General features: G+C 42.0%; 1 protein-coding gene across 4 annotated transcripts in view; it reads right to left on the reverse strand.

The window, feature by feature from the left end:
- Positions 1–4422: 4422 nt before the first annotated feature.
- Positions 4423–23120, reverse strand: part of ppp1r1c (protein phosphatase 1, regulatory (inhibitor) subunit 1C) — a 118157-nt gene continuing 99459 nt past the window's right edge. For all 4 annotated transcript variants that reach the window (XM_048534615.2, XM_048534613.2, XM_059647663.1 and 1 more), the window contains one exon: positions 4423–4938. In XM_048534615.2, the coding sequence (XP_048390572.1) occupies positions 4838–4938 (101 nt within the window). In that variant the 3' untranslated portion in view covers positions 4423–4837. The remainder of the gene's footprint in view (positions 4939–23120) is intronic.

Genomic DNA, 23120 nt, shown 5'->3' on the forward strand with positions numbered 1-23120 from the left:
CAGTGTCTGGACCACTGCCACGGACCTAAATGCAGAATGATAAACTACAATTACGTAATTTTGAGAGTCCTGTGTTGTGAGAGTAAAATATGTAGTTTGGATCTTTATATTTTTTTAAAATCTGAGATCAATGATAACATCTGGTTTTAAAAGCTAATTATATAGGCCTAAAATAAATCAAAAGATAGACTATGTTTGTATAAAAAGATGATAGTGGAGAATAGTGGAAACAATGGGTTACCTATCTGGTGGAGACAGGCTAGTCACAGCCCTCTTAATAAAAGGTTTATATTGTTAAGACTAAAAGTAACAAATGCTAGAGATCACAGACTGTCAGACAGCATCCATGGAGAGAGAGCAAGCTAACATTTCAAATCTAGATGACTCCAAAGCACTGTCCCAGAACAAAGTAAGATTTTGGAAATGGAGATATTTAGTTAAAATCTGAGGAAGGGTCACTGGACCCAAAACGTTGACCCCGGTTTTGTTTTCACAGATGCTGCCAGATCTGCTGAGCTTCTCCAGCAATTCTGTTTTTGATCCTGATTTACAGCATCTGCAGTTCTTTCAGTAGGTAGTTAAAATCCCTATCTGGGTCACCTCAAACATGCCACACTACCATGTGGATAGACTGTTGGGAAGCATTGAGTTGTGTCAGTTCTGGTCAGTCTGGGAGCAACTTTGAGGAAGGTTGAGAGAGAGAGATAATTGTTAGGAGATCTAAAGCAGCTGTAACCAGTAGCAGAGTGCCATCAGAAACCAAAGTACATCTGAGTTAGAGTCGCAAATCAAGAATGCAGGAAGGCTCATGCTTGAGCTGGGGCTTTCCGAATCAAGATGTTTTGAAAGGGAGTTGGAGGGTTTAGCTAGCCAGATGGACTCCAAGAAATCTCATTCCTCACAGAAGAGTGGGAGCACTAAGGAGCATTAAATGGAATTCCTGAAAACTATGGTTCACTTTAGTTGGTGATGGGAGAATTAAAAAAAACACTTAAGATCCTGTAAAGAATAGGGGACCTCATGTGTGTAAAAAAAAAACTAGAAACAGGTGTGTGCTAGTGAAATGTGAGGCTGGATGAACACATCAGGCCAAGCAGCATCTCAGGAGCACAAAAGCTGACGTTTCGGGCCTAGACCCTTCATCAGAGAGGGGGATGGGGTGAGGGAACTGGAATAAATAGGGAGAGAGGGAGAGGCGGACCGAAGATGGAGAGAAAAGAAGATAGGTGGAGAGAGTATAGGTGGGGAGGTAGGGAGGGGATAGGTCAGTCCAGGGAAGACGGACAGGTCAAGGAGGTGGGATGAGGTTAGTAGGTAGATGGGGGTGCGGCTTGGGGTGGGAGGAAGGGATGGGTGAGAGGAAGAACAGGTTAGGGAGGCAGAGACAGGTTGGACTGGTTTTGGGATGCAGTGGGTGGAGGGGAAGAGCTGGGCTGGTTGTGTGGTGCAGTGTGGCGGGGGGGGGGGGGGAAGAACTGGGCTGGTTTCGGGATGCAGTGGGGGAAGGGGAGATTTTGAAACTGGTGAAGTCCACATTGATACCATTAGGCTGCAGGGTTCCCAGGCGGAATATGAGTTGCTGTTCCTATCCCCTCCCTACCTCCCCACCTATACTCTCTCCACCTATATTCTTTTCTCTCCATCTTCGGTCCGCCTCCCCCTCTCTCCCTATTTATTCCAGAACCCTCACTCCATCCCCCTCTCTGATGAAGGGTCTAGGCCCGAAACGTCAGCTTTTGTGCTCCTGAGATGCTGCTGGGCCTGCTGTGTTCATCCAGCCTCACATTTTATTATCTTGGATTCTCCAGTATCTGCAGTTCCCATTATCTCTGTGCTAGTGAAACTTTAGTTTTAAAGAATTGTTGTTTACAAAATATAGTGCTAAGTTAGTGGGGCTTGCATTATTTAGCTCTTGCATAGTAAAAAGATTTTGTTTGAAATATGAAACCTTGTGGCATAATTCTTTTAGTTAAATTAATTCAAATCCAGTTTTAAAGGTTAGTGGTCTCTATCAAGGTCATGATGCATTCTGTAATCTCACAAGGGAAGCAAGGGTGATTTTTGCTTCCTTCTCTCCCAATAATATCTGACAACATTCTTTGTTTCATTAAATGAGCAACACGAACCTTGATCTATAGTTCACTCAGAATTTCATTATCCCATCACCCTGTCTCAAATAGTAATGCACTTGCCTCTAAGCATACAAGATATTAAATTGAAACTCACCTGAGGGCTTTCAATAATCCAGGTTTAAAGCCACACTTTGCGGTAATGAGAATACACAATTGTTAGAGATGTGATCTTCAGATGAAATGACTGACTAGGATTACATCCTTTCGAAGTGGATGAAAAAAACGTCCATGGAACTACGCAATAAAAGGACAAGCATCCCTCATATTCTTCCCAAATCCAATGTCACATTTAAAAATGTAAATCCTAGGCGTTTCCTCTGAAATGGTTGGTTTCTGCTACAGATTTGTCAATATGCTGTCAATTTATCCTATTGTTATGTGAAAATTGAATATTAATGCATGCTAATTGTATGTGAAGTGCCATAGAGATTAAATCATTTTCTTGTTTGACTTTATTTCATCATATGTTTTGTGAATGAGCACCTTGAGATCAAAGGAATCCTGTGGGGGCTCCATTTTTGACTTACTACTAAATTTTTTTTATTATATAACAACATAAATCCTTTCTTGCAATGACTACAGTTTTTTTGATAATGAGCTCATTTCGGCTTTTGTCATGTGGAACAGGTGTCTTTATTGTGTATGAATATTTACAAATATCCCTAACTGCAAGAGGCCCGTGCACAAGAACATACAAAAAGGTATTCTTATTTAAGTGCCAACTGCTAATTAGATTAGATTCCCTACAGTGTGGAAACTGGCCCTTCGGCCCAACAAGTCCAAGCCGCCCCTTGAAGCATCCCACCAAGACCTATAACCCACACACCCCTGAACACTATGGGCAATTTAGCATGGCCGATCCACCTAGCTTGCACATCTTTCGACTGTGGGAGGAAACCGAAGCACCCGGAGGAAACACATGCAGACACGGGGAGAACATGCAAACTCCACACAGACAGTCGCCCAAGGCTGGAATCGAACCCAGGTCCCTAGTGCTGTGAGGCTGCAGTGCTAACCACTGAGCCACCATGCCGCCAAGAGATAATATAAGGGGAAATATATTTTTAAGAGAAAAAGGAAGAGCTTGTATTTGTAAGCTGTGTCACCTTTAACTTTCCTAATTGCAGTCCAACTCATGAGTGCTGCAGTTGAACTGATGAACTGATTCAAGATGGCATCGACACTGAGCAGTTCTTTGCAAACTCCCTGGCAGATCTTATTAGAACATTTCTTACGACTATTTTGTAATCTGTTTGCTATGATCTGCCTGTACTGCTTGCAAAACAAAGCTTTTCACTGTACTTAGGTACATGTGACTGAAAATAAAGCAAATCAAATCAAAATACAACACAAAAAGTTTCTTATAATAAGTGCATCTTTTCATGAAAAGATCATTGCTAACAACTGCTAAGCAAACCTCTCGTGCACAGAAACTAAACAATTATGCGTTTAAGTAATTAGATTTACATCAGTCTGCCTGTGTTTGTTTCTGATAAGTGGCCTAAATTCAATTGATCATTGTATCAATGCATTCATGTTAATGCGTAAATTAAATTGCAGTTGCAGGCTGGAAGAAAAAACCCATGAAATGTTATTCGCCATGGGTTGTCAGGTGATTTGCGATTCTTTAATGCTAGCTTCACAAACACAGCATCTTATTTTAACCTCGCTGTGATTTTCATGTGTGCTGCAATTGCATATTATCCATTAAACTCATTCACTACAGAAAATTAAATCTTATGAATAATATAAAAGTATCCTGTAAATATTGAGATAATTGTCAATGACTGCCAATTGAACTCTCTTGTTCAGAAAGTAAAAAATTACACTCATAATCTCTGAAAGAACTCTTATGACTTCAGGGTCTCATTTGTTTTAAGAGATTTTTAAAAAATATATATAGTTTGAAAAACTTAATTTAACTTTTCATCTCTTTTTTCGTTTATAATTCAATATATCTTTTCCTCTAAATATTTCACTTTCCTTATTTGATTCAATGTTGAATTTACTGATCACTATTCACTGTTGGTCCTCTTCTGTTTATTTCCACATGCTTAAACATCACTGTTTGAGAAAGTACATTATTGTCCCATTACTTAACAAGGTTCTCATTTCCCTCATTCTACTATTATCAGTTCACAATTCTAACAACTTTGGGCAAAAGGTTTTGAGACCTAAAAGTGTGCGGGGAAGTCTCATTTATGGAGCACAATGGCAAAATCTGGTTCTTAATTTATCTCTATAAAGTTGCAAATTTACATTTTTGGATATCTTAAAAAACAAACACAAATTGTTTTATTTTGTTGTCTTTATTTATAACTTTTCAATTAAGCATTATTTACACTAGGTTAGAGATTCACATCACACATTAAGTAGTAGAATATTAAACATTAATCATTTTACAATACCAATAATATCAATATTATTTCTATTTCTATTGGCAAGTGACTACAAAGTGAATTTACTTGTGAGACAGAGATTTGGTCTTTGGTTCTATACATCATATCACATGTATTCCTCAGATTCTGTGAGACATGAAAGAATTATGTCCTGGACCAAACATGGATTCCTACTATTAGATTTGTAAGCATTCAGCACTTTTCATGTAATGTGCAGAAGGCCTGAACACCCATAAGATTTGAAGCAGGATGATCTCATTTGAAAAGTTTCTCAGTTCAGATACATTAAACCTCCCTTTCAACTGCTCACAAATTGTTTTTTTGCGACCAGTCCTCTTCTCTTTCAGTTGTTGGCTCCTCCTCCTCAAGGAATGGTGTCTCATTATGACTCCTTAGATGTTTCACCCCTGGAAACATGAAAATGATATTACTTACAGACAGCCAGATACATCTAAATCTTAAAGCACAACAATGTTTGTTTATCCTTTTTGCTAGGCAATGTCAAGCTTTTATGATTGGGCTTCAGAGCAACTTAACAATGGTTATTTTACAATGCAAAGTTCCATTGAAATGGCAATGTGAAGGTACAACAAAACAAATATATTAAATGTGTCCTAATTTGACTTGCAAATCTTTCAGTGAAGTATGTATGCATTCCTTAAAATTTCATCATGCCTGGCAACAAAGTTGAAAATATCAAAATTCCAAATGTTTGACTAAGTTAATACGAGGATAGTGGTGGCATGCTGCTCAAAATGTACTTTGAAGTTTTGTGTTTCTTGGTTGAAAAGAAGTCATTTTCAACTACAACATCATGCATTCCTTACGTTGAGAAAATAAGGATTAGCAGAATAGAGACAACACAGTGTGGAGCTGGAGGAACACAGCAGGCCAGGCAGAATCAGAGGAGCAGGGAAGTTGCCGTTTTCACCAATCTCCTGTACAGACGCAACGTGACCTCCCAACTCCTGTACTCAATGTAGTGACTAAGCAAACCAAAAGCCTTCTTTACTATCTTGTATACTGGCTCTACTTTCAAGGAACTATGAACCTGTACTCCAATGTCTCTTTGTTCAGCAAGACTCCCCAGGACCTTACCCTAGAGTGTACAAGTCCTGCCCTGATTTGCCTTTCCAAAATGCAGCACCTCACATTTATCTAGATTGAACTCAATTTGCTATTCCTCCGAGGTAGCCTTTGCTGTCAACTGCACCACCAATTTTGGTGTCATCTAGAAATTTACTAACCATACCTCCTATATTTCCTTTCAAACCATTTATATAGATGACAAAAAGCAGTGGACCCAGCACCAATCCTTGGCACACTGCTGGCCACAGGCCTCCAGTCTGAAAAGCATCCCTCCACCATTACCCTCTAGCGCCTACCTTCTAGCCAGTTTTGTATCCAAATTGCTAGTTCTCCTTGTATTCCTCAAGACCTAACTTTGCTAACCAGTCCACTATGCGGAAGCTTGTCGAAGCCTTTACCAAAGTCCATATAGGCAATGTCTACCGCTCTTCCCTCATCAATCCTCTTCGTAACTTCTTCAAAAAACTGAATCAAGTTAGTGAGACATGATCTCCCATGCACAAAGCCATGTTGACTATCCCTAATCAGTCCACATAAATCCCATCCCTCAGAATCCCCTCTGATAACTTGCCCACCACTGATGTCAGGGACATCGGCCTATAGTCCCCTGGGATTAACATTCTACCTCTCAAATAATGGCACCATGTTAGTCAATCTCTGGTCTTCTGGCACCATACCTGTAGCTGTCAATGGTATAAATATCTCAGCAAGGGGCCCAGCAATCACCTCCCTAGCTTCTCACAAAGTTCTAGGGTACACCTGACCCAGTCCCATGGTATCCAGTTAAAAATGTTGCTTCCAGCTCTGCATTGATATTTCAATGCAGGTGAGAATGGGGTTTAGAAAGCCTCTATGCACTATTTGCCTGGTGAAGCTGAAAGGATTGGGGCTCAGGGAAAGGCACAAGCAATACAGATAGCTCCATATAGCCGAAGGATCGCGGTTAGTTCTGCAATATTGGGCACTCATTGACAATAAAGTGCTATTCAGTGCAGCTGAGGGTTAAAGTTCATGGGAGTCCATGAGTGCATTTGCAGCTGACAGAGTGTGGCTCAGCAAAACCCAGGGCCAGTGCCAGCTTAGTGAAAAGAGCTGTCTGACTGTGAAAGAGTTGGATTTGTGCCATGAGTAGATGGTAGAATTCAAACTTGAGAATCCAGGGGAGTGCAAACTTAGGAAGAGAACCACTGAAAGATGAACAATCTTTGAAGCAGTCCGAGTCAGACCAACTTTTCAGGAATTTCAGAGGCTAGACCTTTTCAAGTGCAGATTCATTATTCCTTCACAGAGGAAGCAAAGTTTTGATGGGATTTAGTATGCTCACAGTATCATTAAGGTGTCATCAGTGGAACTGAGAAACTAATGAGATCTGTTTTGACTGCACTCACTATTTGCTGTGTCTCTAGGGTGTTAACAGTTTATTTGTCAGTGTATTTTTACTTCAAGTTTGTTCTGGCAGAGAAAGTATAAGCTTTAGTGGATTGTTTTCTAAATGTGCACATGAAACTTCCATTTGGTTACTTAAATTTGCAGAATTTTTGACCTTGTTCTTTTATAAGAACCTGCGATCTGAAATTTCATTGACTTTAGACGAAGCTGTCACTGATCCCAAATTGGATTGTACCGTAATCATGATAGTTTTGTCCAGGGTTGTCATATCTCAAACTCTAGATTGAGGATGTGGAACATTTTGCACTCATTGTGCATGTGTGAATTTATATCCAGTCTCTGTACAGCACCTGCCAATAGCACTCCACACCATGGGCAGCCAAATATCCTACTAAAGCAACCTACTCACTTTAAATACTTCTCTTGGATAAGGAAGAATGCAATATATTCCTCTCTTTTCCACACAGAACATCAGTGACCTCCTGTATATTATAGTATTGGTGAACAGCTCGAAAGCAACTAGAATCAAGTAATTAAAGCCCATGGTCACCTTTAAACCATGGGTAATGCCATTTGCACCTTGCTATGTGTTTGCAGGTCAGTAAACAACAGGCAGATAATTTCAGTGAACAGTTCCTTCATGAGACAGAGGTGCTGATACACTATTCTTCACTGATGTTGAAATAAAATAATTGTTGCCTGAAGGCACTGTGTAAGTATAACATTTCTCTCCTTCCTCCCCCGCCCTGTTCTAACAGCTTGTCTTTTTCCATGTCACCTTTATTCATATGCCTAGCCATGCTGCAAATCAAAGGAATAGAAATGTCAGAGGTGATGGGAACTGCAGATGCTGGAGAATCCAAGATAACAAAGTGTGAAGCTGGATGAACACAGCAGGCCGAACAGCATCTTAGGCACACAAAAGCCGACATTTTGGGCCTAGGCCCTTCATCAGAGAGGGGGATGGGGAGAGGGTTCCGAAATAAATAGGGAGAGAGGGGGTGGCGGACCGAAGATGTCTCAGAGCGTGTATTGTGAGCAGACCCTTTAAGAAAGAATTCATTGCATTCTACACCATTACCCTGTAGGTTTTACCAACTTTAAAAACCAATAGCTTCTATGAACTCAGTGACAACCAGCAGAAATCAATTTGTAATTTGATTGTAATTGGTGGGCGATTTCTTTAAATCATTTTCATTGGATGGTTCTTCTATTTCTGAATACCTCTTCAGCTTATGAGAAGGTAAAACTAAGAACTAGCTGGAGCATATACATCAAAAATAGCAGCTCTAGAGTCAAATTGGCATTTATTACAATGATAGGTCAGAATCCCAAGTGCTGTGGAGAGTTTTAACTTGTAATTCCAAAGTGTGTTTTTTTAAAGTGGCTGATACATTCACAAATCACTGCAGACGTAAATTAGTGACCATCTGGAGAGAGAGGCCAATGTAGTATAACATCTAAAATGTCAAACAAAATTCAAATAGACCGAACTGTGCTCTCTTGTGACGACTAAGGTAATGGGGAGCTGATGACCCCACTTTCAAAACAAGCCACTACTGCAGATTATGTCCCAAGTTGCAGGCACAGTTTTTGTCTTTCCTTTTGAAGAATACATAAGGTTGGGAGTTAAAAATCCAATTTCAACCCGACTGCAGTAGACTTGTGTGATTGAACACTCTAATGCATACAGCCCAGGCTCGGGTATGAACATTTTGCAAGTACCATGGTTGAAGAACTAGTGTCTATTAATCCATGTTGCAGGTAAAGCCTCTCCATCACTCTGACTACTGCAAACCAAAAAGGAAAGGAATCAGGACGAAGGTGTTTCATTTAGCCTACAAACCCAAGAATCTCCAAAAAATGACTGTTCAACTACAAATATGAACATTAACAGTGACCTCCTCGGCTACTATCCACTCCTCAAGACCAATTCATAGACCGATCCAATTTTTTTCTAAAGTTTTATTCATTCAGATTCACCTTTTGCCTCTAGTCTGTCTGCATGTGCATTACATTAGTGATTCTCCATGCATTTAATCATTAGTTTACCCATACTTTGTTAACTCCAAAAAGACCGGGCTAAATTGGCTTCTTTTAAAACCTAAGTTAATTTGAATGAGGAGAAAAGCATCAAAAAGTGAAGGGATGCTTTCTAATTTAAAAGCAAGATACTGTGGGTGCTGGAAATCTGAATCCACGCTGAAAATGCTGGATAAATTCTAAAGTCTGACAACATTTGCAGAGAGACAGAAACAAAGTTAATGTTTCACATACAGTATTACTGTCCTTCAGAACCCTAAAATGCAGTGGGTGAATAAACAAGGGGAACCAGTTCAGTTCTCTTCACTAGAAGTTATGGTTGCCAATTTGGAACTGTAACTAATTTGGGAAACTCATGGAGGGTCGGGTCGTAACACATTACGCTTTGACATTTGACAGTTTGCCTCCCCTACTCCTGACACATGCTTCTGATATCTGGAGCTAATGATCGGACCAAGATGGCACCCAGTACAGAAATGTACACATGAAGCATGGTCACTATTCGGATCCAAAACGCCATCCATAAAGTCGCAAGGTAGTTGCCACACAATCAAATTTTCTGCCCTGTAACTTTTATGGAGGTTTGGTTAATTTCCAATTTGTTATTTTACCATCTAATGTCTGTTTATTGTCTAACGACTTTCATTGAGTCTTTCATCATTTCAACTGTTTAGTTTGGACTTCTTTCTGAAAACTCCAAACATAACTAAACAACAGTTCATTCACCAAAAGCAAAAGCATTGACTTAAACTATTGCAATCCTGGAAATAGATTGTTTAGACCTTCATGCTGACTTAAGCTAAGGGAAGATTTAAATCATATATATATATATACACAATGATCTATCATCCGAGAAATCAGTACATGAATTAACAATATTTGAATTTTTAAAAGAAATAACAACACTAAATCTGAAAGCTCACAATCTAAACCAACGCCGACTCTCTAGGCGGCATACAGAATATCAACTTTGTCACTAGTGATGTAACACAGGGATCAGCACTCGTTCCACTTTTGTTTTTCATTTATTTAAATGTTTTGGATGAGAATATAGGAGATGTGATTAGTAAGCTTGCAAGTGATACCAAAATTGGTGGTATAGTGAATGGTGAAGTAGGATATCTAAGATTATAAATAGACCTAGATCAATTGGGTCAATAGGCTGAAGAGTAGCAGATAGAGTTTAATTTGGATAAATGTGAGGTATTGTGTTTTGGTAAAACAGACAATTGTCGGGCTTATATAATTAATGGTAGGACCCTGGGTTATGTTTATAACAGAGAGAACTAAGGGTTCAGGTACATAATTCTTTGAAATTTGCATCACAGATACACTGGGTGATTAAGAAGGCATTTAGTGTGTTTGCCTTCATTGCTCAGACCTTTTGAGTACAGGAGTTGGGATGCTATGTTGGGGTTGTAGAGGATGTTGGTGAGGCCTCTCCTAGGGCACTGTGTACAATTCTGGTCACCCTATTATAGGAAGGATATACTTAAATTAGAGAGGGTTCAGAAAAGATTTATCAAAATGTTGTCAGTACTGCAGGGTTTGAGGTATAAAGATAGGATGGGACGTTTTTCACTGGCATGTAGGAGGTTGTGGGTGACCTTATTGAGATTGATATGATCATGAGGGGCATAGATAAGATGAATCACAAAGGCCTTTTCCCTCGGGTGAGGGAGTTCAAAACTAGAGAACGTATCGTTAAGGTGAGAGGAGGAAGATTTAAAAAGGACACAAGGGGCAACGTTTTATACAGGTGGCAGTTCGTGTGTGGAATGAACTGCCAGAGAAAGTGGCAGATGCGGGTACAGTGACCATCTTTAGAAGGCATTTGGATAAGTATATGAAAAGGAAAGGAAGTTTGGAGGGATATGGCTTAAACACAAGCAAGTTAGACTAGTTTAGTTTGAGTACATGGTCGGCATGGACTCGTTGGACCAAAGGGTATGTTTCCATACTGTAAGACTCTATGACTCAATGACTATGACAAACACAATTTGTTAGTCATTATTTATTGACAGAATCATCATACTCCTATTCTTTCCTGACTACATCAATGGATCTATTGAGCAGATCAATAAGGTTTAAAGTTTCACAATGCATCATGGTACAATAAACTAGTCAAATAAATCATCCTATAGCATCTTAGTTTAGTAAAGGCTAATATGTTTACTATCAACTAGTGTAATTTTTTGGCTCTAGTAGTAAATGATTAAATCACATATACAGGGGTTAGAATTCAGGATTACCATAAATGATCAAAGGAATATTATTCATTGTTGTTGTAACCATCAAGAAACTTTGTGATCTTTTGCAACCAATGCTACTACCCCAGAAAACTCAGAAGACTCAGAGCAGGAACTGGAAGGAAAACCACATTGCCCTAGTACTGATCCTTAACCAAAAAGTCCCATCTTGCCTACTGTGTATCTATGCATAGTGCTGAATTCAACTTCTACTGCCTGCGTACAGTTTTCAATATAGAGCCTAACTGAATGCAATAATTGATCCTCAGTTAGTTAATTCACGAGTGATATTCAACACCCTCCGAAAATAAAAACAAATCAAATATTAATTTTTTTAAGAAAGAAACAATCCTTAATATCACAAAATAATAACTAATTTTCTGCATCCATTAAATTCTGACTCCAGGTACTAACTATTGAAAGGAACTCCAAAATTCCTGAAAGAAAATGACCAGTTGTAGCTTACTGATTACAGCTACCACTAGAGTAATGCAATGCTGTACCACTGAGATCATGCATGTTGCATAGCCACTTATATTTGACTTCATGGCTTTTGTTACATATCAATTGCAGTTTCAATATAATTAAACAAAAGAGATTTGTTGTAGAAACAGATAATCAGAAATTGGATCAGGAGAAGGTTGTTTGTCCCCTTGTGCCCACACAACCATTGAATTAGATCATGGCTGATCATCTACATCAACTATTTTCCCCTGCACTGTCTCCAAACACCTTGTTGTCTTTCATAGTATATCATATACCTTTTATATTTAATGTTGTAAATCTGGCAGCAGTGTGCAAATTTGTCTTATTAAACAATATATTCCACGGGCTAGTTGGGGGAGTCATTTCTCATGCTATACTAAGGGCATGAATCTTATTTAATTTACACTTCAAAACCAGGTTCAAGTGTAAAAAATGAGTATGTTGCTACACTGTAGGATTCATCGTGCATTTATAACAAGTTTATATTTCTTATAATGGCAGGAAATCTCACCATAGCAAACTCTCAAATGCTACAAACTACAACCTACAAACTATGGACTTGGCATCCTTCTCTATCTGGGCATAGATATGCTCTGCATTAGCCAAAGTCCTGGATGCATACATTATTGGGTGTTCCTTTTTAATGGGCCACCTATGAGCTAATAATACCCTGATGCTGTATGGGAAGACATCGCATGTCAATATCAGATCTTGCTTGGGATCATAGTGTCCGGACACCTAACAGGATGATAGTTGTTATTTCATTTCCATGAAAGCCGACCCCTTCATAGGAGTTGATGCAAAAGTGTTGAGATGGAGGCCAGGTTATGTATAAACTTCCTGTATTAATTCACCGGCCCAAAGGAAGAGCTAAGCTCCGTTACAGACATGGGAGCTGGGGTAACTTTGATGGCCCTCACTTTATCTTACAATGGCTGTAACCTGGTCATGTTGACTCTGTAGCCCAAATAGGTCAATTTGGGTGCCTGGAGCACACCTTTCCCTTCGAAGGCGCATGCCATCTGGAAGAACATCTAAGTACCATGTCCAATTTCTCCAAGTGCTCCTTATTTGTCTTCACCGTTATTAGCATGTCACTTTGGTAAATGGTGAACTGGAGTAGACCTTGTTTGCCAGCATTCAGTGAAAAATTGCACAGGTTGTGAATACCCCAAATGGCAGCCTTGTACATTGGCACAAACCCTATGGATATTAATTGGAGCATACTTCTGGGAATCCTCATCGATGTCAGTTGCAAGTATGCATGGCTCACATCCAATTTCGAGAAGGACAGCAGCCCCCTGCCAGCTTTGCATATAAATCCTCTATGAGGGGGACTGGGTATTTATCCAACTGCATGAAGTGGTCTACCCTTTGTTTAAAATCCCCACAAAGGTGAACAGACACATCAGGCTTCACAATTGGTATGACCAGTGCTTCCCATTCCACAAACTGGACTGGTTTGATGATTCCTTCACTTTCCAGCCTCCTGATTTCTGCCTCTACTTTTTCCCCATAAAGCAAATGGCACTGGGCAGGCCTTGCAGGATTGTGGAATTGCTTCCTGGTCAACAAGCAAGATAGCCTTGGTTCCTTTGATAGTCCCTAGACCTTCCTGAAAAACATCCAGACATGTAATTAGGACTTCACTCAGGCAGCCATTTTCTGATCAAAAAATGTTGAGCCAACCTAGCTGAATCTTTCTTAACCAAATTCACCCCATCAATCTTGGGCCAAAGCCTTTTACTACGATCAGTGGCAACTGAACCAACTGCTTTTCATAAGAGACCAGAACTGAAGTGTAAAGCTTCCCCAGTATAACCTCTCTGTCTAGCTGAGGTCTTATGCAAACTTAAAGGTTGGAGTTCAGAGCAAATTTTGTTAAAGATTGGTTTCCAGTGTGACTCTTGTTGTCTCAAGCCTGTATAGCAGCAGCAACTGCAAATTGCTGCCTGGATCCTTAAGACAACTTTAATCATTTGGCCAAGCCTTGGCTTTGATTTGGGGTTTTGTTGTGGGCTGAACTAGAGTTCCTCTGTTCAGGACATGTCCTGATTAGGGCTATGCAGTTGTCTTCACTCAGATGGTGTTCCCCAAGCTCAGTCAGACTAACAAGAGTGTCCACTTCCATTGGGATACCCTGCAACTCACGTGCTCCACTTGCTGCAGTTTTCAATGATAAAGCCAGTTGCAGTGCCTGTTTGAAGTCCAGTTGGTCTTCAGCTAGTAGGTGCTTCTGCGGGGTAATGTCATTAATCCCACTCTTGTCACCACTGAAGTAACTTCACAGAGGTGGTATCTGTCACCAAATCGCCTTTTATTTACATTTACATGCATGTGTCGAGCCCTTGACACTGATTCAGCTCCCTCAGAGTCAGTTCTCAGATTACACAGGCTGGCGAACACTCCTCTTTATATCTATCAGCCAGGGCTCCCTGATTGGACCAGATTAACTGCCCCAATCAGCGTACTCATATTCTACGAGGTCCACCTTGCTGACTTTGTTATAATCACGACAGTCATTAAATCATACATAACAAAAATAAGGCAGATGTTAGTTTTAAAATGCTGGGAATAGTTATTCAAATAAGAATTTATATTTGAAACAGCTCTGAAACATTTCATAATGTTAATATATTAACTAATGTGAAACATTAACTGGTAAATAATTTTATTAAAGCTATCAAATCTTATGTTTTCTTTGAATGCTTTATCATAAAGATTCCTACTGGGACAAAATGGACTACATAGTAATATATTTACTTGCCACAATCCAAAGTAAATTGGTAGAATTGCCAAGCTCAACAAAGCATGCGCAATAAAACACTGAGCACACTCTTTGAAATTTATTTTAACAAGCTTGTGGAGTAGGCATTGTGTTGGATTTTAACTTTGCAATGCATTGGCGTGGAATTTACTTTCCGTGACAATTTTGACTAGAAACACAACAAAAGAAATATGGAGAGAGAGATAATGGGAACTGCAGATGCTGGAGAATTCCAAGATAACAAAATGTGAGGCTGGATGAACACAGCAGGCCAAGCAGCATCCCAGGAGCACAAAAGCTGACGTTTCGGGCCTAGACCCCTCATCAGAGAGGGGGATGGGGAGAGGGAGCTGGAATGAATAGGGAGAGAGGGGGAGGCGGACCGAAGATGGAGAGTAAAGAATATAGGTGGAGACAGTATAGGTGGGGAGGTAGGGAGGGGATAGGTCAGTCCAGGGAAGACGGACATGTCAAGGAGGTGGGATGAGGTTAGTAGGTAGATGGGGGTGCGGCTTGGGGTGGGAGGAAGGGATGAGTGAGAGGAAGAACCGGTTAGGGAGGCAGAGACAGGTTGGACTGGTTTTGGGATGCAGTGGGTGGGGGGGAAGAGCTGGGCTGGTTGTGTGGTGCAGTGGGGGGAGGGGATGAACTGGGCTGGTTTAGGGATGCAGTAGGGGAAGGGGAGATTTTGAAACTGGTGAAGTCCACATTGATACCATATGGCTGCAGGGTTCCCAGGCGGAATATGAGTTGCTGTTCCTGCAACCTTCGGGTGGCATCATTGTGGCAGTGCAGGAGGCCCATGATGGACATGTCATCTAGAGAATGGGAGGGGGAGTGGAAATGGTTTGCGACTGGGAGGTGCAGTTGTTTGTTGCGAACTGAGCGGAGGTGTTCTGCAAAGTGGTCCCCAAGCCTCCGCTTGGTTTCCCCAATGTAGAGGAAGCCGCACCGGGTACAGTGGATGCAGTATACCACATTGGCAGATGTGCAGGTGAACCTCTGCTTAATGTGGAATGTCATCTTGGGGCCTGGGATAGGGGTGAGGGAGGAGGTGTGGGGGCAAGTGTAGCATTTCCTGCAGTTGCAGGGGAAGGTGCCAGGTGTGGTGGGGTTGGAGGGCAGTGTGGAGCGAACAAGGGAGTCACGGAGAGAGTGGTCTCTCCGGAAAGCAGACAGGGGAGGGGATGGAAAAATGTCTTGGGTGGTGGGGTCGGATTGTAAATGGCGGAAGTGTCGGAGGATGATGCGTTGTATCCGGAGGTTGGTAGGGTGGTGTGTGAGAATGAGGGGGAGTTCTGATACTCAAAGGTCGAACCTCATTTTAGTATCTCCTCTCTGGATGCTCTGATTAGTTAGGTAGACAGGTATGCTTCTTTACTGGCAGAAAGAGGATGTACACCAGCGAAAGAAAGAATATGCTGCCTATGCAGTTAGTGGCAAGAGCATGGCACCACTCTCATGGATTGAACGTTGAAAGTGGTTAATTGAGCTAAGCAGGAAAACAGTAGAAAATTTACATATTCACATACATCCTGATGGGTGTGTCACTGCAACCTCACATTCATTTTTTTAAAGTCTACTTCAGCATGTCACTCCTTCTTGCCTTGTACGCACACCCATTCATCTCTAAACACTCTTTTTCACAGCCCCATCAGTTTATATTCACACATCCTTAAGCAATGCCATACCACCCCTCATTGTCATCCTCAGTGAATGCCCTCCATATATCCATTCATCAAGTTCTATCATTATCACTAACCAGCATTTGTTTGTCCTCCTACAGAAAAACACAGAAAATGGCTTTCAATGTATTGGTCCTCGAAATTCATTTTTGGTTCCCTCCTAGTTATCAGCAGCCTTGTTTCAACTGAATACTCCTTGTCTTTGAGGAGCCAGCAGTAAGTATGCTTCAAGGTCTGAAGGGATGAGGGATGGTGGATTGTCATAGGTCATCAACATCACTGTGGTTAGCCACTGGTCGATCAAGTATCCTACACCACTATTCTTTCAGGTCTCTGTGTATCTTCTTGTGCATTCCTCAAACACAAACCTTGGATGAAGCAGAAAATCCACTCCTTACTGAAGACTAGACATGCAGCATTCATGCTGCGTGACCCAGACCAATACAGAAAATTCAGATATGACCTTCTCAAAGCCATCAGGGAGGCCAAGAGACAACGCCTGGCTAAGTTAGAGGCCCAGGCCTACCAAACAGACACTTAGGCAAGGCCTAAACAACATTACAGGATACAAAATGAAACAGTGTAAGATAGCGGACAATGACACATCCCTCCCTGACATGCTCAATACTTTCTACCCTCGTTTTGAGCAGAATACCACCGGTGTGACAATGCTTGTCCCAACAGCCCCAGGGACACCTGTTCCCTTGGTCATCGCTTCAGAAACTGCTCAGTCTTGCTGGGAGTCAACCCAAGGAAAGCAACGGGCCTGGATGGTGTCCCTGTCCAAGCACTCAGATCCTGTGCAGACTAACAGGCGGAGGTATTCACCGACATCTTCTACCTCTCCCTCCTACAAGCTGAAGTCCCCACCTGCTTCAAGAAGACCACTATCATCGCGGTACCCAAAAAAACACATGCTGTGTCCTTTAATGACTACCACCCAGTAGCTCTGACTTCAATGATCATAAGGTGCTTTGAGATGCTTGTCATGGCCCACATCAACTCCTGTCTCCCAACCTGCCTCGATCTCCTACAGTCTATCTACCGACATAAAAGACCCACAAAGAATGCCACATCCCTAGGCCCACATTCATCCGTGGAACATCTGGACAACAAGACACCCACAACAGACTCCTGCTTGTTGATTACAGCTCCATCTTCCAAACCATTATCCCCTCCGGACTGATCTCAAAAGTTCATGACCTTGGTCTCGGCTCCATCCTCTGCAACTGGATCCTTAGCTTTCTGACCCATAGATCACAATCAGTGAGGATAGATAACTGCACCTCCTCCATAATAACACTTCAACTGGAGCCCTCCAAGGGTGGGTCCTCAGCCCTCTACTGTTCTTCCTGTACACCTGCAGCTGTGTTGCTAAATGCCAAACGAACACCATCTAATGATGACCCCACCGTAGTGGGACAGATATCTAACAATGGTGAGTCAAAACACAGAAGGGAGATAGAAGGCTTGGTGACATGGTTCAATGAAACTAATCTGTCGCTCAACGTCAGCAAAACTAAAGAACTAATCTTCCACTTGGGAAATGAAGAAGGAGAACACGCCCCCATCTACATCAATGGAACGAAGATTGAGAGAGTGAAGAGCATCGAGTTCCTCAGAATGACGATAGCTATGACACGTCCTGGACTTCCCACGTAGATGTGACAGTCAAGAAGGCACAACAATCCCTCTTCTTCCTCTGGCAGCTCAGGAAATTTGGCATGTCCATGAGGTCCCTTAACAACTTCTACAGATGCACCACTGAAAGCATACTGTCCAGGTGGACAATGGCCTGGCATGGCAACTGCTCTGCCCAGGACCATTAGAAACTACAGAAGGTGGTGTGCACAGCCCAGACGATCACGGAAGCCAACCTTTCATCCAAGGGCTCCATTGACATGGCTTGTTGCTGCAGAAAAGTTGCCAACATCATCAAAGACACATCTCACCCTGGTAGTGACCTTGTACAACCTCTTCTGTCAGGCAGAAGATATAGAAGCCTGCACACATGCACCAGCAAATTTAGGAGCAGCTTCTTTCTAGCTGTTATCAGACTGTTGAATGGACTCTAGCCTCAAATAATGTAACCCACAATGTAACCTGTATGCCTCCAAGCCTTTTTGATGCGTACACCCTTTGCTTGCTGTGATCTGCCCATACCACTCGTAAACAGAGCTTTTCACTATATTTCAGTACACATGACAATAAAATTAAAATTAAAAAAAACGGTAGTTGCACACAACCCGCAAATTGATGCTTTGTAGGACTTTTTGGTTAATGAATGCTCCTGAACACATGCTGCCTTAACTGCCACTCATTTGCATGGGTGATAGATACAGTGCACCTGTGGGAAGCCATCCATAGCCACCAAGCTGAACACCTGCTCATTCTGACTGGCAGCATTATACAGGAAGTGTACATAACCATCTGTTCTGGCGTAAACACTCGCAGTCACCTGAAATTTGACCTTAGGGGTTGGCAACAGCGAAATCCTATTAATGCCTCCAGTCGACACCGAGAAAGATCCAATAGTAATAACAACACAACGTCTGTATAGCGTCTTTAATGTATTAAAATGTCCCAAAGTATCTCACAGGAGCATTATGAAGCAGAATTTGGCACAAAATCACATGAAGATATAACAGGACAAATGGTCAAAATTTTACCATAAGAAAGGAACATCTGAAAGGACCGAAATTAGGTTTAGGGTGGGAATTCCAAAGCTTAAAACCTGGGCAGTTGACACCATGGTCACCAGCGATGGAACAATTTTAACTATGGATAATCAAGAGGTCAGAATTAGATGAGCACAGAGGTCTTTGGGCTGGAGGAGATTATGAAGATAAGAAGACGGCTGTTGCTCAATTAGGAACCAGTTTAGGCCAGAGGACAGAGTGCTGATAAGTAAATAAGAGTATGAATAGCAAAAATGAGGTTCAGATGCCTTCAACATTACAACAATTGTGCTAGGAGTGCACTGTGAAAATCAAATCTAGTAAAAAGAGTAAAGGAATGGATGAGGATTTCAGCAGCAGGTCGAAATGAGGTGATACAAGGTCAGAATTCATCTCATGACTAATTATGACAACCATTTCTTGTAGCATCAGACAGTTGCCAATTTAGTGGGATGAAGTCAGTCATTAGGAAAAGGAGCTTGTTGTAGCGATCAAAGACAATGGCTTCTTCGCGCTTCTCAATGCTTAGTGGGAAACTACATCTGTTTTGTTTTCATATAGGATGTTGGGAATGAGCAGTCTTGTAATTCAGCAAGAGTGGAGGAGTTGAGACAGATGATAGTGAGATAGATTTTGGTGGCATTAGCATACAAGTGAAAACTAACATTGTGTATTCAAATGCTGTTGTCAAGTGGCAGCATGTAGCTTAGAAATAGGATATGGTCAAGAATCAGTCCTGGTGGAAGCCAGAGGTTACAGTGTGGGAGTGGGACGTAAAGTCATTGCAGATGATGACTAGGTAAATAAGAACAGAACCAGGGCAAGGTAATCTCACTCAGCTGGATAACAATGGAGAAGCATTGCTGGAGGATTGAGTCATAATCACATCAAAGGCTGCCAACAAGTTAGTGAGGATGTTAGTAACTTTTGCAGACAGTGGTAAAGCATGAAGCCCAGGTTTACTTGACACAGCTGTGCTCTAGAATGCTGGAAATATCAGTTCCCAGCTAGCATGGCACCCTCAGGTCCCTGTGACATTAATGTTTCAACATGTTAAGGAGTCTTATTCTGTACCTGTCTACCATGTTCAACCAATATAGTCTCTTACTAGCTACACATCTTCGTTAATTGCACCTCTTCCCAAGAGCTGCAAATCTCCGAGCAGCAGACCTGTTGCTGCTCCCACTTCTGCTGGGCATTTTTATCTACATCAAATGTCCAAAGTAAAATAACATGAGTAGAGCTTCAAATTGCCAGATGTACAAACCTCTAAAGTGCAGACAACACCATGGAAAAGTATCAGAGATAATGGGAACTGCAGATGCTGGAGATTCCAAGATAATAAAATGTGAGGCTGGTTGAACACAGCAGGCCAAGCAGCATCTCAGGAGCACAAAAGCTGACGTTTCGGGCCTAGACCCTTCATCAGAGAGGGGGATGGGGGGAGGGAACTGGAATAAATAGGGAGAGAGGGGGAGGCGGACCGAAGATGGAGAGTAAAGAAGATAGGTGGAGAGGGTGTAGGTGGGGAGGTAGGGAGGGGATAGGTCAGTCCAGGGAAGACGGACAGGTCAAGGAGGTGGGATGAGGTTAGTAGGTAGCTGGGGGTGCGGCTTGGGGTGGGAGGAAGGGATGGGTGAGAGGAAGAACCGGTTAGGGAGGCAGAGACAGGTTGGACTGGTTTTGGGATGCAATGGGTGGGGGGGAAGAGCTGGGCTGGTTGTGTGGTGCAGTGGGGGGAGGGGATGAACTGGGCTGGTTTAGGGATGCAGTAGGGGAAGGGGAGATTTTGAAACTGGTGAAGTCCACATTGAATGTCCATCATGGGCCTCCTGCACTGCCACAATGATGCCACCCGAAGGTTGCAGGAACAGCAACTCATATTCCGCCTGGGAACCCTGCAGCCATATGGTATCAATGTGGACTTCACCAGTTTCAAAATCTCCCCTTCCCCTACTGCATCCCTAAACCAGCCCAGTTCATCCCCTCCCCCCACTGCACCACACAACCAGCCCAGCTCTTCCCTCCCACCCACTGCATCCCAAAACCAGTCCAACCTGTCTCTGCCTCCCTAACCGGTTCTTCCTCTCACCCATCCCTTCCTCCCACCCCAAGCCGCACCCCCAGCTACCTACTAACCTCATCCCACCTCCTTGACCTGTCCGTCTTCCCTGGACTGACCTATCCCCTCCCTACCTCCCCACCTACACCCTCTCCACCTATCTTCTTTACTCTCCATCTTCGGTCCGCCTCCCCCTCTCTCCCTATTTATTCCAGTTCCCTCCCCCCATCCCCCTCTCTGATGAAGGGTCTAGGCCCGAAACGTCAGCTTTTGTGCTCCTGAGATGCTGCTTGGCCTGCTGTGTTCATCCAGCCTCACATTTTATTACCTTGGAAAAGTAACTTCTCCGCACAATTCTATGAACAAGGCTTTCACATAAGGAGAGAGGAAAGCACTGTTGTGGAGACAGTAATTATCAACACAATTCGCAATTATCACTTATGGCCTTTTAATTACCGCCATGCTTTTTCCTTGAGTTCAAAGAGGAGTTCCTGGAAGCTAGATATAAAGTAAAATTGCAAAAATCATGTTATTGTCTGCTGGAATACTGGAATTGACAACTCATTTCTCTGGAAAGGATTGCACATACACACACAGCTTAATGTATAGGCAACAAATGTAGAAATTGGTTGATTGTAGCAGGTTTCTTGAGGGGTTCACATTTTTCCAAGGCTAAACAAAAAATCCAACCACATTCAAACCTATATTCTTATTCATGTTAAAAAAAACCTCTTTGATCAGCACTTCTCACACGATGGTAAAACAACAGGGTCTACTTTGAACTAAGTTGCCCAGAAATAACTTGCAATCTCTAATGTGGATTTCACCTTTCCTGATGTCAATTTCATCATTGTATTACATAGAACATAGAACATAGAACATTACAGCACAGTACAGGCCCTTCGGCCCTCGATGTTGTGCCGACCTGTCATACCGATCTCAAGCCCATCTAACCTACACTATTTCATGTACGTCCATATGCTTGTCCAATGACGACTTAAATGTAGCTAAAGTTGGCGAACCTACTACCGTTGCAGGCAAAGTGTTCCATTCCCTTACTACTCTCTGAGCAAAGAACTATATTAACTATAGGGGATCACTGGTGAACAGGGTGTCATCACGCAGGATAAGCAGCCAGTCTTATTGATGAATTTGTGTAGACAACAAATTAGGATGCAAAAAAGAATTGACCAAACTTAAAGATAACATTGTATGGAGCTGTTAGAACACAGCAGGCCAGGCAGCATCAGAGGAGCAGGAAAGTTGACATTTCAGGTTGTGATCCCTGTTCAGAAATCGTTTCTGACTTTAAATTAATACTTTCCAGTCGTCTTTACAAAAGAGGAAGAATTTGCACGGGGAGGAATGAAAGACGAAACACTATTATTACAATAGTGCAAAATTAATAAGGAAGATATTTTGGATAGATTGTTGCTATTTATGTTAATAAGGCACCCAAACCAAATGAGATACATCCAAGGATTTTGAAGGAAATAGGAAATTAGGGTATAGATTGCAGGAGCACTGGCCATAATTTTTCAGTCGACCCTTGGACTAGGGGTGGGTAGGTGGGGAGGACAAAAAACTTGAGAATTACCAATATTATGGCCCTGCTTAAGAAAGAATAATCCCAGCAATTACAGGCCAGTGGTTTAACTTAGGTGGAGGGGAAACAATTATTCAGGATAGAACTTGTAGTCACGTGGAAAAAGATGGACTAATTAGGAAGAGTCAACGTGGATTTCTAAAGGGGAAACTATGTTTCACTAACTTGCTGGAGTTTTTGAAGAGGTAACAGAAAACATTCATGAGGGAAAGAGTATTGATGTGGTCTACTAAGGTTCCAGAAAGCATTTGGCCCAGTGCCGCACAGCAGACTTGTGAAGACTGTTGTAGGTCTTGATATAAAAGGAATAGTAGCAACACAGATACAAAATTGGTTGATTGGTAGGAAATAGACAGTAGTGACATTCTTAAGGCTGGAGGAATGTTTGCAGTGCAGTTCACCCCCTCATTCTCTATACCTTATCCAAGCCAACCTATGACCTATTACTGACCACCCATGGCCCCTCATGTCCCCTTGCCACTTTATGTTGATCCACCCATACCCAGTAGTCCCTTATACTCCCTATGCAAATACA

This window comes from Stegostoma tigrinum, chromosome 7 (assembly GCF_030684315.1).
Source record: "Stegostoma tigrinum isolate sSteTig4 chromosome 7, sSteTig4.hap1, whole genome shotgun sequence".
Lineage (NCBI taxonomy): Eukaryota > Metazoa > Chordata > Chondrichthyes > Orectolobiformes > Stegostomatidae > Stegostoma > Stegostoma tigrinum.